The sequence below is a fragment of the Aethalodelphis obliquidens genome, unplaced genomic scaffold, assembly GCF_003676395.1.
Source record: "Aethalodelphis obliquidens isolate GAN/ISIS:26980383/991018 unplaced genomic scaffold, ASM367639v1 scaffold68, whole genome shotgun sequence".
NCBI lineage: Eukaryota > Metazoa > Chordata > Mammalia > Artiodactyla > Delphinidae > Aethalodelphis > Aethalodelphis obliquidens.
The window spans coordinates 3,215,197-3,229,361 of NW_020838012.1; the positions used below are offsets into that span (position 1 = coordinate 3,215,197).

The following is a 14,165-nucleotide window of genomic DNA, read 5'->3' on the forward strand; positions in this document are numbered from 1 at the left end:
TAAGAATCTTTTCTTAGCAGGATATGCTCTCCCTATGAAGTAATTATGTGAAATAGTTTCACTGAAGAATTTGACAAAGTAAATTTTGAGCTTCCAATACTCTTAGGATTGATTGTGTTGGGGGTAGGAGAAAATTGATGTAATCTTTGCTTGGGATAGCAGTTTCTTCAAATTTTCTAAGTTTGTTAACCCTGACCATAATTCTTTCCATAGGTGATGGGAAACCCAGGAGCTTTTAAAAGAAGTCTTTTATTCTCTGCCTTGTCTTATTTGGGTTTTGAAACTTATCAAGTCATTTCCCAGGCTGCTGTGGTTCATGCCACAGCCAAAGGTAAGCCTAAGGTAAACATCAGGAACACTTAGAGTTGTTTGTGTTTGTTATATTTTGTTAATAACTTATTATTATTATTATTTTTGCGGTACGCGGGTGTCTCACTGCTGTGGCCTCTCCTGTTGCGGAGCACAGGCTCCGGACGCGCAGACTCAGCGGCCATGGCTCACGGGCCCAGCCACTCCGCGGCATGTGGGATCCTCCCAGACCGGGGCACAAACCCGTGTCCCCTGCATCGGCAGGTGGACTCTCAACCACTGCACCACCAGGGAAGCCCTATAACTTATTATTTTTGAATAGATAATGCAGCTAACATGTTAGAGGCTGGATTATTTTCTGCTTTTCTCTACTTGTCTCTACTTGTCTGTCTGTATGTCTCTATTGTGGACAGACATATATATATACACATATGTATATGTATATATATCAGACTGACAACTAGAGAAAAGCAGAAAATAATCTAGCCTCTAATATGTTAGTTGCATTATCTATTCAAATATATAAAATGTCTTCCGGCAGCTAGAGCTTCTTCAGTGAGAAATACTCAGTACTTTATAGTTTTATAGGACCCTTGGGCTAAGAATGTTTTTTACATTTTTAAAGGGTGGAGGGGTTGTGGGACTGGGGGGGAAGAATATACCACAGAGACCATATCTGGCCCACAAAGAATATTTGCTCTTAAAATATTTACTCTCTGGATCTTTATAGAAAAAGTTTGCCAACCTCTATTTTTTTAAATATTTATTTATTATGTATTTATTTGGCTGTGCCTACTTTTTAATGATACAATGATTCTTTTGTTTCCTTAATGCCGAGGTGTTAATTCTTCTTGATGTAGTTAAGAAAAGTCCAATTACTTTGAAATAAAAACATTTTATTTATAAACAGAATGCAATTTGGTACTAAATATCAAGTAACTGGCTGAAAAATAGAAAAATTCCATCAAATTTTTTATTTTTTAATTTAGAAAACTATAGATATATAAACATAAAATAAGACTTGCCATATTTAAAAAATTAAATTTAGTTAAACCAGTTGTGTATGTAGACAGAGCCAAAATTCAGTCTATTAGAGAAAAACTTTTTTTTTTTTTTTGCGGTACGCAGGCCTCTCACTGTTGTGGCCTCTCCCATTGCGGAGCACAGGCTCCGGAAGCGCAGGGTCAGCGGCCATGGCTCACGGGCCCAGCCACTCTGCGACATGTGGGATCTTCCCGGACCGGGGCATGAACCCATGTCCCCTGCATCAGCAGGTGGACTTTTAACCACTGCGCCACCAGGGAAGCCCCAAGAAAAACTTTTAATTTATGAGTTAATAAGCCTTTTTGTTTTTCACAGTCCTCACTTTTTAACTATCAAGAAGGTACTTGGGAAAGAAGAGACTTGATTTTGAATAGATGTTCTTATTAAAGTTCTAGTAGATGAAGAATTTGAGAATAGCTAAAGAGTACTAGTTATTTGTTGATTTCATTTGCCCATGACTATTCTTATATTTTTAAAAAAGCAGATGCTTGAATTGCTACGTTTTTGTTTTATCTTTTCTTTCGTTTAATGTATCATTTATTTTCATGAAAGACAAAGTAGAGGACTTGGTTTTATCACTGGCTTAATGACATATTTTGGCAAATAGTTAAAACTCAGCTTTTTAAAGCTCCCTAGACTTTTCATCATAACTTTAACTCTCACAGCAACCTTGTAAAGTAGTTAGGAGGAGCCATATTTTCACATTACAATATTAATTTTTTTAAAGCATCCTTGAGAGATGTGCCCAGTGGTTGCACTTTTAAGATTTTTCTGTGTGTGTGCCCCATTATATTAATTTTTGAAAAGGAGCTCAAAAAGTTAAACTTCTTCAAAGTACCAGAGCAGAAACCTTACCTATTTCTTTTCATGTCTATCACACTTAGTTTCAGTGAGCTTTAGCACCATTACAGAAATGAGTGCAAAGTTTTAGGGCTTCCCTAGGGAACAAAATATGGCACTTTGAAAGGCAAAGTCAAAACTATTTATAGCCTTAATGATCATAGTTGGTTTTTTCAGAAGTGTCCTAATGCCAGAAAATTACTGCATATTTGGTAAGGTGCTAGGCCCCTGTGAGGCCTGCATGATCTGGGCTGTGGCCTTGCACAGACACAGTAGTAGAGGGTAAGGGGGAGTGTCAAACGGTCAACTGTTTCCTGACTTTGTACTTCAAGGTACTTTGATGTGGCTTTCCTCCATTTTCTTCCTCCACCTCTTGAGTGAATGGCCATGAACTGGGCTACAGGAGTCCTGTGGATCACCAAATGGGTAGGCCCCCTTGCCCAGAGATTGCTCTGTGTCCTAGCCAGACTCACACATCCTGCTGAGCAATGGCTGACCCTTCACTCCCGTTTCCAAGATGGCTACTGTCAAGTGTGAACTTATTAGGAATTTCACTTCAGAGGAAACCATTCATCACAATAAGATCTCCATTATAGGAACTGGATTAGTTGTCATGGCCTGTGCTAATAGCATCTTATTAAAAGGCTTGAGTGATGAACTTGCCTTTGTGGATGTTGATGAAGGCAAACTGAAGGGTGAGACACTGGCTCTTCAACATGGCAGCCCTTTCATGAAAATGCCAAATATTGTTTCCAGCAAAGATTACCTTGTCACTGCAAACTCCAACCTAGTGATTATCACAGCAGGTGCATACCCAAGAAAAAGAGAAACACACTTTGATGTAGTCAAGTAAAATGTGCCCATCTTTAACATAATGATTTCTTGTATTACCCAGTGTAGTCCTGGCTGCAAACTGATATTTGCTTCCAATCCAGTGGGTATCTTAATTACGTAGCTTGGAAGTTGAGTGCCTTTCCCAAAAACCATGTTACTGGAACAACATGGTTTTTGGGAAGTGGCTGTAATCTGAAGTCTACCTATATCCATTTCTTCATTGGGCAAAGGCTTGCTGTCCACTGTGAAAGCTGTTGTAGATGGATCTATAACCATTGGTAAACATGGAAACTTAAGTGTACCTGTGTGGAGTGGAGTTAACATTGCCGTGTCCCTCTGAAGGATCTAAACTCAGATATAGGAACAGATAAAGATCCTGAACAGGGGAAAAATATCCACAAAGAAGTGATTACCTATGGCTATGAAATGGTTAAAAGGAAAGTTTATATTAATTGGGCCATTGGCCTAACTTTAGCTGATTTAACAGAAAGCATTTTTAAGAGTCTCAGGAGAGTTTCCACTGTAAGTAAGGACCTCTATGGAATAAATGAAGTGTTCCTTAGTGTTCCTTGTATTCTGGGAGAGAATGGTATTGCACACCTTACAAAGATAAAGCTGACCTCTGAAGAGGAGGCCCGTTTGAAAAAGAGTGCAGAAAAACTTTGGGAAATTCAGAAGGAGCTCATGCTTTAAAGTTGTTAAAGCTACCATTCTGAAGTTACTGAAGAGATAGTAGTTATAGGATTGTATAACAAACTTGAATAAACCTGAATTCGTAAAAGTTGGAAAAAGGAAATGGGGTATAGTGACTCCCCTGTTTATTTAGCCCTCCAGCTTTTTATTTAGCATCCAGATGGTGGATGATACTTACATTTTTTTGTTTTTACTATTCCTATTCCTAAGTAAGTGTATCTGACTTTGTTTCCATTGTCATACCAGCTGTGACTTGCTTCTTCTGCTTCCTGCTTCTGCTTATAAGGACTCTTGTGATTATACTGGACCCACCTGGCTAAGATAATTTACTATTTTAAGGTTAGCTAATTAGCAACCTTAATTCCATCTACAAGCTTAATTCCCCTTTGCCCTAGTAACCTGTACATTTTCACAGGGCCAGGGGTTGAGATATGGACTTGTCTGGGGCCATTATTTTGCCAACCACAAATATCGGCTAAGAATGCTGAGACTATTTACTTCCTACTACTTACTCTTTAAGAATCTTTGGCTTTTTATAACCCAAATATGGAAAATCAGCCACTGATAAAAATATAGAATAGAATGAAAGCAAACTTAAGAAAATTAACCGGCCATGAGAATATTACTAAACTATAGCACCTAACCAGACTGAAGTAGGATTATAGAGGAAAAAAAATCTTTATTTTAGGGTTTCTTTGCTGTTGTCATTTAATTTTTCTTAAATTAGTATAATTACATGATGATTTTAACTTAAAAAATACTTCAGTTTACATAGTTGTGTCATATATTTATGAGGTTATTTTTGCTGGTCTAGATTTTAATTTTTCATAAACTTAAAAAAAATTTTAGTGCACATGTAACATATAATATTGTACACCAACTATACTTCAATGAAAAAAAAATTTTTTAGCCCCATACACTATGATTAAAGCATACTAAGGTAAATAATAAAGTAACTTTACTGAACATATTGGAATGTTGGCTTATACATAAGACTAAGTAATACAGCACCCTTATAGAAGACAAAATTAAATGTGTATGTTCATTAGTAATAATTGGAATATCTGAAATTCAGACTAACTGGGTTTTTTAGTAACTAGTTAACTTTTTTAGAACATTACACTGTCTATAAGTTTTATGGTTTTTGTTGTAATATCTAAACTCATTAATGAGTTGGTTGGAGCATAGTGCCTCTAATTTAAGTTTCAGATCCTCTGTGTAGTTAACTTCATCTAAATTTTTTGATGACAGATTTGACTCTTTTTCCATAATGTCTGTATAAGTTAGATCATAAAAAGAATCTAGTAAAACAGTGTGTTGCATTCCACTCAAATTAATAATTTTCCGTGCTGTAAGTGGATATCATATCATTTTCTGCAGTGGATTTTTACTTCACAGCGGCAACAATAACAAAGGCTTTGTGTGGAGGGTAAGGGTACTATAAATTCCTCACAGAAAATTACTTTTTTCATTTTTTAAAATGTGTCATATTAAATTAGTACCAGAATAAGTTTTCTAATTTTTTATTTTCCAAGGTTTTAATAAACCACTTATTATGTGTGATAGCTTCATACTTATTTCCACTATACTTACATCTCAGTTGTTCATAATTTCTGATCTTTCTTTATAGGTGATTTCTGTATCTAATTTCTTTTGCTTCTATATAAAAGTGTTCATGTTTCTTAGAATTATTGCCATCTGGCTTGGGAAGACCTACTTTATTGAGCCTTTTTCTTTTATAGTCTTCAGAGTTGAAGAAATCCTTGAACAAGCAGACTACCTATATGAAAGTGGAGAAACAGAAAAACTTTACCAGTTGCTATCCCAGTACAAGGAAAGGTGGGCTATGTATGATAGGCCTGGGTTTGCGGTTTCCTGAAATTTTTTGTTATTTAACAATTAAAATATTCTTGGTGCTTGGAATTTTTATAGTTTTTACAAGTTTTTACTTCAAAATAATACTTCTTAGAGTTTAATTTATAGTATGATTTTTTTCTTAATGTTAAGTGACTCAAAAGTGCTACATATATCTCATTGATTCAGAAAAGGTGGTTCTGCCTATTCTAGTTGAATGTTGAAATTTTTTTTCATTTTGTTATTTTGCTTTGAATACAAGGTAGTCATTGAATAGATGTTTATCTTATCTATATTGTATATTTCTCATTTATTCTAAATTAATTTCATATTGGTTTAAGATTTGAATGAGCTAGGATGATTTTTTTGTCACCATTGAATGATATCTGTGTTATCACTGTGAAGCACAGTCTCACAGAGGAACTAAAAATACCTCCTTTTTCTATTTTTAGTATTAGCTTACATGCTTAGTCTGGTGTATTAATGTGACCTCATTTTTGGGGGAAGGATGGAGAAGGAGGGAGACTCAGCCCAATAAAATAAGTCAAATCAGGCTAGATGGCATTTCCAGATCACTGATTTACCTCATCTCCTGAACTAAAAATATTGAGTCATTTTCAACTACCTTTCTTATATTCCCCAAACCAGTTTTCCCCCCAAGACCCATCAATTTTACCTCCTAAATATCTATAGGATCCAACTTTCCTTCTCCATTGTCCCCTGATTAACTTGAGGTGGTTAGCTTGGCATTTTATAGTCATTTTAGTAATTACTTGAAAAGTAAGCTACAAGGTGGTTATTCCATATTCATTGAATTATAGATATACTATTGCTACCTTTAGTTTCATTCAACTTTATGTGAATAGTATTTTTGTTAAGAAATGTATAATGTAGTAGGCTTAAAGACAAACATTTAATAAAAAGAAATTTAAGGTTAGTTTTTAAAGAAATATTCCTAACTTTTAACCTTGGTTTCTGTTTTATTTATTAGCCATTTCAAGTCTTATATAACTATATTTAAGTGGCAGTTTTTCAAGGAGTCCAAAGCTGTAAATATTTCATGCATCATGGCATGGATGATACATTCAAAGTTAAGATTTATTTTGAGATTACATTATATTTAATCATTCATTCATTCACAGATATTTATCGTATATTTTTTGTGTGCCAGGTACTGTATTTGGAGCTGTGGATACAGCATTTTGTTTATAGAGCATGATCTTGTCTATAAATTTATGTATTTTATAGTACTGTCTGAACCAGTTAGCTGTCTGAAGCACAGTGCCACTGAAGTCAAGCTTTAAGTTATATGTTGAATTTTGTAGGGAAAGTGTTCAGAGAATTCAAATACAGATATTTTCTAAGGAAGTTAGTATTTTAGATATTATAAGTTAATGTTTATGTATAATATTGGATATTTTATAGGAAATTTTGTCAAATACAGTTTTTGTATGGTAGAAAATAATAAATTTAACATGAAAAATGGATTTTGATATCATATTGCTCGCTGTATCCTCACTGACCTGAAAGGCCGTATGTATTCATTAGTGATATGACCTTTAACAATTTTAAAATTGAGCTAAAATGGTTGTTTTATAATTATTTCAAATCAGTGAAGATGCAGAGTTACTGTGGCGTTTGGCACGGGCATCACGTGATATAGCTCAACTCAGTGGAACCTCAGAAGAGGAGAAAAAGCTCTTGGTGTATGAAGCCCTAGAGTATGCAAAAAGGGCACTAGAAAAAAATGAATCAAGTTTTGCAGCTCATAAGGTGAGGTGCTTACAGTACTGTAACTGTTACCATGTACTGAGAGCGACATTGGTCTGTACTTATCTATTGTCTCTAATTTACATAGGAAAGAAATAGTTCTCTTTTAAAGAAGTAGGGAAGAGGTTTATTTTTATAACATTTTTTTAAAAAAGAAGTAGTTCTTTGCATTCTTGAACATTTATTCTAAGTTCATTAGTATGTTTGATAAATTACTTTTGTGAAGGCTTATTTTTAAACCAAAGTGTTAGTAGTTTCATGAATTACCTCTGTCTTTATTTCTAGTAGTACAAACACTGGACAAACGTTTTCTCTTTTTCCTCACATTATATTTGTTTTATGTGGAGGTAGGAGTATAGCAGCTGGACAGCTGAGATCTAGTATAACTTTTTACATGTAACTCCACTAGCTTCTGGATTTCCTGACTGGTTTAGAATGTTATTCAGTGGATACTGTGGGGAGACTAGGGGACATTGTTGGTATTTTGGATTAGGACATCACTTTATCATAGTAGACTGTCCTCAGTGGAGCCCCCAAGTCATTGTGACAACCAAATTCTGTCTCCATGCATTTCCAGATGCTCCCTTTAGGGGATGGTTCTGTCTCCCCCCACCCCCCACTTCCACCACTACTTGTTCATATTAAGGATTAAACATACAGACCCTTTAAATTTGCTGAGACTTGTTTTATGGCCCAGAATATGGTCCATATTTGTAAATGTTCTTTTTGCACATGAAAAGAATATTTATTCAGCTGTTGTCATTCAGGTCAAGTTGGTTGATAGTGATAGTGGTGTTTGAATCTTCTATATCCTTACTGATTTTCTGTCTACTTCTATAAATTATTCACAGAGGGATGCTGAAATCTCCAAGTATAATTGTAAATTTATCTGTTTCTATTTGCAGTTTTCTTAGTTTTTGCACCATGTATTTTAAAGTGCTGTTATTAGGACTATAAACATTTAGCATTGTTATATTTTCTTGATATGTTGACCTCTTTATCATTGTAAAATGATCTTATTTATCTCTAGAAATATTCTTGGTTTTATAGTCTACCTTGTCTGATATTAATGTAACCACTCTTGTTTTCTTTTGATTGTTAGCATGTTACATCCTTTTCTGTCCTTCTACTTTTATTTGTGCCTTTATATTTAACATATACTTCTTGTAAGGAGATGCTAATTCTTTCTTTTATTTTTACTTGTTTTATATTCTTCACATTATATAAAATTCACCATTGCAATGTATACACTTCAGTGGTTTGTAGCATATTTTACTATGTTGTTCAACCTTCACCACTATCTAATTCCGGAACACGTCAATTACCCCCAAAACAAACCCCATATCTATAACCAGTTAGTCCCAGTTGTCTCCTGCTCCTGTCCCCTGGCAAGCACTGAGCTACTTTCTGTCTCTTTTAATTTGCCTATTCTGAACATTTCATGTAAATGAAATCATACAGTATGTGGCCTTTGTGTGTCTGGCTTCTTTCACTTAGCCATGGATGAACAATGTTCATCCATGCTGAGTATATGACAGTACTTCATTCCTTTTTATGGCTGAATGATACTCCATTGTATGGAAATACCATTTTTGTTTATTCATTTATCAGCTGATGGGCATTTGGGTTGTTTCCACTTTTTGGCTATTATGAATAATGCTACTATAAATAATTCCGTACAAGTTTTTGTGTGAACACCTGCTTTTATTTATTTTTTTAATTGAGGTAAATTCACATAACATAAAAGTAACCATTTTATACATTTCACATTCTTATACCATTGGCATTTATACATTTACAGTGTTATGCAATAGTTACCTCTCTATAGTTCCAAAACATTTTCATCACCTCAAAAGGAAACCCTCTACCCATTAAACAGTCACTCTCTATTCCCTCTTATTCCCAGCTCCTGACAACCACTAATCTGCTTTCTGTCCCTATGGCTTTACCTACTCTGGATATTTCATAGAAGTGGAATCATACAATATGGGATAATTTGTGTCTGATATCTTTCACTTGTTTTTGAAGTCCATTCACCTTGCAGCATTTATCAGTACTTTATTCTTTTTTATGGATGAATAATATTTCATTGTATACCACATTTTGTTTATCCATTCATTAGTTGATGGACATTTATTTCCACATTTGGCTATTGCTTATAGTGTAGCTATCAACATTCGTGCACAAGTATTTGTTTAAATATCTGTTTTAAATTATTTTGAGTATATACCTAGTAGTGGAATTACTGGTTCATGTGGTCATTCTATGTAATTCTTTTTGAGGAACTGTCAAATTATTTTCCAAAGTAGCTGTACCATTTTACATTGCCACGAGCAGTGTATGAGGGTTCCAGTTTTTCCACATCCTTGCCAACACTTGTTATTGTCCATTTTAAAAAATTATAGCCATCTTAGCAGATGTGAAGTGGTATCTCATTATGGTTTTGATTTGCATTTTCCTAATGAATAGTGATATTGAACATCTTTTCATATACTTATCAGACGTTTGTATATATTCCTTGGAGAAAATGTCTATTTAAATTCTTTGCCCATTTTTATTTATTTATTTTTTTGCGGTACGCGGGCCTCTCACTGTTGTGGCCTCTCCTGTTGCGGAGCACAGGCTCCGGACGCGCAGGCTCAGTGGCCATGGCTCATGGGCCTAGCCACTCCGCAGCATGTGGGATCTTCCCAGACCAGGGCACGAACCTGTGTCCCCTGCATCGGCAGGCGGACTCTCAACCACTGCGCCACCAGGGAAGCCCTTTGCCCATTTTTAAACTTGTCTTTTTATTGTTGAATTGTAAGAGAATATTTTCTTTATACTAGTCCCTTGTTAGATATATGACTTGCAAATATTTTCTCCCATCCTGTGGCTTGTCTTTTCACTTTCTTAATAGTGTTCTTTGCAAAAGGTTTTAATTTTGATAAGGTCCAATATATTTATTGTTCTTTGATTGCTTGTGCTTTTGATGTCATATCTAAAAAACTTGCCCAATCCAGTGTTACAGACGTTTTCACCTATGTTTCTTTCTAAGAGTTTTATATTTTTTAGTTCTTACGTTTAGGTCTTTGGTACATTTGGACTTAACTTTTATGCATGGTGAGAGGTAGGAGTCCAAATTCATTCTTTGGCATGTATATATCCAGTTGTCCTACTACCATTTGTTGAAAAGATTATTCTTTCTCCACTGAATGGTCTTGGCATCCTTGATGAAAATCAGTTCAACATAAATGTATGGGGGTTTTTTTTGTTGTTTTTTTTGTTTTTTTTTTGCGGTACGCGGGCCTCTCACCGCTGTGGCCTCTCCCGTTGCGGAGCACAGGCTCCGGACGCGCAGGCTCAGCGGCCATGGCTCACGGGCCCAGCCGCTCTGTGGCACGTGGGATCCTCCCGGACCAGGGCACAATCCTGCGTCCCCTGCATCGGCAGGCGGACCCTCAACCACTGCGCCACCAGGGAAGCCCTGTATGGGTATATTTTTGAGCTCTCAGTTCTATTCCATTGGTCAGTGTGTATCCTTTTGCTAGTACCACAATGTCTTGATTACTATTGCTTGGTAGTAAGTTTTGAAACAAGGAAGTGTGAGTCCTCCAACTTTGTTCTTCTTTTGTTTTGACTTTCTTTGACTATTCTCAGTCCCTTGAATTTCCGTATGAACTTTAGGATCAGCTTGTAAAGTTCTGCAAAGATGCCAGTTGGATTTTTCAAAGAGATTTCATTGAATTTGTAGATCAATTTGGGGACTATCACCATCTTAACGATATCTTCCAATCCATGAACTTATGCATTCTTTCCCTTTGTTTAGGTCTTTTTCCTTCATCAGTGTAATTTTTCAGCGTCAAGGAACTGTCAAAGAGGATCTTCAAAGCAGCAGGAAAGAAGGCAGGACTAGAGTAGCATTTAATTTGGAGGGCTTTTTTGTTGTTGTTGTTTTCCTTACAACTGATATTCCTAGATCTTTGTGAGCTCTTGATTTCCAAACCTTTTGGGTGGTTCTTTTCTCAGCCTTGGATAGTCCCTTCATATGCAAGCGATGATCTTTACTCAGCTGAAAAGGGTGACCCTCTGCAGTTCTTCATCTGGAGTTCTAGCTCCGGTCAGCTGTTTCTTCTACAGTATTCTGCTCTGTGAACTCCAGACACCTGGGCTTCCCCAGACTCCCACTTCCATCTCTTCAAAGCAGAGACACTGCTTGGCCTATTTTGCCTCACTGGGCTTCAACCTAGAAATTTCTCCAGGGCAGCCATAGGGCTCATCTCATTTGTTTCTTGTCTGTGAGATGTCACTGTGTCTGATGTGTATAATATCTTGAGAGTCTTTATTTCTTATATTTTGTCTGCTTATTTTAGCCTTTCAGGCAAGAAGGTAGGTATAGTATCTATTACCCCTTCTTGGCTAGATTATCTGTTATAAAAGAAAAGTTTTCTTTAAAAATAATGTAAACTTATTACAGAAAATAGACATTTTGGAAATTGAAAAAAGTACCAATATGGAAATAAAAATCACCCATGATCACAGCTCCTACCATCAGCTCTTGCTAGTATGATCATTAATTAACAGTCCTATGGGGCTTCCCTGGTGGCGCAGTGGTTGAGAGTCCGCCTATGCAGAGGACACGGGTTCGTGCCCCCGTCCGGAAAGATCCCACATGCCGTGGAGCAGCGAAATAAAATAAAAAAAAAAAAAAAAATGGTTAAAAAAAAAAAAAACAAAACAGTCCTATGTAGTAACTAAATGCCAATCTAAGCAGAATGTTTAGGATTCATCCATAAGTTTGTGTTTGCTTTGATATAGATGATAGTTAAATGCATAAGAGAAGGTGATTTTATCTAGAGCCCTGATAAGTGGGAAGAGATCAGAGCACCAAATTTGAAACCCTGTATGACACCTCTAGTCATCTGAATTTGGGCAGCTGGGTGACTGTCAATGGAGATTAAATGAGCATAGTCAGTGTGGGTTTTAAATTATACTCTTTTATTTTCAATAAAAATATCAAGATACAAAAGATTTTGGTGGAGAGTAGATTTAAACAGAAGTTTAAGTATTAACGTTTTTATGGTTAGAATTATTAAAATTTCACAGATATAAGCACAAACAAAAAGAAATGGTGCGTGTTTATAAGAAACTATTGTATCTCACAGAACCCAAAGGCAAGATGCATTTAGGCTTCAGGAGAAACTGGCTCAATTGCTCTGAGGCTTCATTGTCTTTCCTCTTTGCTGTTATCTGCAAATCTTTTTTTACTTTAGTTTTTTTCTCATCCTCAGTTTTGTGACTTTCCACAGCATCTGGGTTTATGAAGCTTGGATATTTTGGTTTTGGTTCTTAGGGAAGAAACTCAGATTATCTCAGTTTGGGTCTGTATCCAGCTATGGGTATGGGGACAAGGTCACAATTGACAAATGTGGCTGTTATTACTATAACAATGCAGGTGTGGGAGAAGCAGCAGCTCCAATAAAATAGGATAAGAAAATAAAATGATAATTATTAAATTGCACATTTCTCTAAATTTATATTCATACCATAAATATGAATTGTTATCTCCCCATTGTGTTGGTAACTTTCTTAGAGATTCACTACCCTCTGCCTTGTATTACAGTTCTCTAAAAACATGTCCAAGTTCCTTGAGAGCCATGTCTACTTTTTCTTGTATATTCCAGTATATTTAATACAATTTTTGTCCTCTGCTTTTTGTTAAATGACTACTGAGGAATAAATATCAATAGTTACTCAGTTTTACCTTGTATTGAATGGAATACTATTGAGTATTATTATTCTTACTCCTTTTTTTCCTTCTATTTTTAGTGGTATGCAATCTGTATTAGCGATGTTGGAGATTATGAAGGAATCAGGGCTAAAATTGCAAATGCCTACAAGATCAAGGAGCATTTTGAGGTACTGATGAACTTTAAAAGTCATTAGTTTTCTGAATTGATTTCTGTTTCACTTATCTCTTGCTGTATAGCAAACCACCTAAAACTTAGTGGCCTAAAACAATGACTATTTATTTCTCACAGTTCTGTGGATTAACTGTGCACAGTGGTGCTTCTGTTCTGCTTGTTGTGGCTGAGGTCATTTAGAGGGCTACATTCACCTGGACCCTCAGCTGGGACGGGAATATAGAAGATGCACTCTCATCTACAACAGTTTCTCTCTACTTTTCTTCTCATCATTTAGTAGTGTAGCCCAAGCTTCTTTATAGCATGGTAGCTGGCTTCCAAGAGTGAGCATTCCAAGGGAAAATTTCCATTGTGCAAACTTTTATCAAGCATGTTTGCATCATGCTTGGTAATAACCTGTCGACCTAAACAAGTAACGTGGCCAAGACTAGAGAATGTGGGAGAGGCTTATACGAAGTCCTGAGTGCCAGGAGGTATAGTCTCATCTAACAATCTAATATAATTGACATACCACTCCCAAAGGTAATAGTAGTGTATATGATTATGATCTCTGTGTGTGTTTTAATATTTCCCCCAAAGTTAATTTACTTATTTATAGTAAGCTCTTCCTTAGGTGCCAGAAATTCTCCAGGAGTTTGTATATTTCATGATGTGCATACACACTATTCCATTGTCCAAAAACAAACAACAAAAAAACTGCAGCTAAAAAACTGCAGTGTATTTCTTTCTTTCTTTCTTTCTCTCTTTCTTTCTCTCTTTCTTTCTTTTCTTTCTTTCTTTCTTTCTTTCTTTCTTTCTTTCTTTCTTTCTTTCTTTCTTTCTTTCTTTCTTTCTTTCTTTCTCTTTCTCTCTCTCTCTCTCTCTCTCTCTTTCTCTCTCTCTCTCTCTCTCTCTCTCTCTCTCTCTCTCTCTCTCTCT

At 35.8% G+C, this 14,165-nt stretch overlaps 1 protein-coding gene and 1 pseudogene across 4 annotated transcripts in view; both read left to right on the top strand.

Annotated features, from left to right (window-relative positions):
* The window catches only part of RMDN1 (regulator of microtubule dynamics 1), a 38,033-nt gene that overhangs the window by 14,712 nt on the left and 9,156 nt on the right, over positions 1 to 14,165 (top strand). For 3 of the 4 annotated variants that reach the window (XM_027089687.1, XM_027089689.1, XM_027089690.1), the window contains exons 2-5: positions 214 to 331; positions 5,463 to 5,559; positions 7,188 to 7,347; positions 13,153 to 13,242. In XM_027089687.1, the coding sequence (XP_026945488.1) occupies positions 214 to 331; positions 5,463 to 5,559; positions 7,188 to 7,347; positions 13,153 to 13,242 (465 nt within the window). The remainder of the gene's footprint in view (positions 1 to 213; positions 332 to 5,462; positions 5,560 to 7,187; positions 7,348 to 13,152; positions 13,243 to 14,165) is intronic. The other variant, XM_027089688.1, reaches the window with a different exon arrangement.
* LOC113611104 (L-lactate dehydrogenase A-like 6A pseudogene) lies at positions 1,570 to 5,453 on the top strand (annotated as a pseudogene).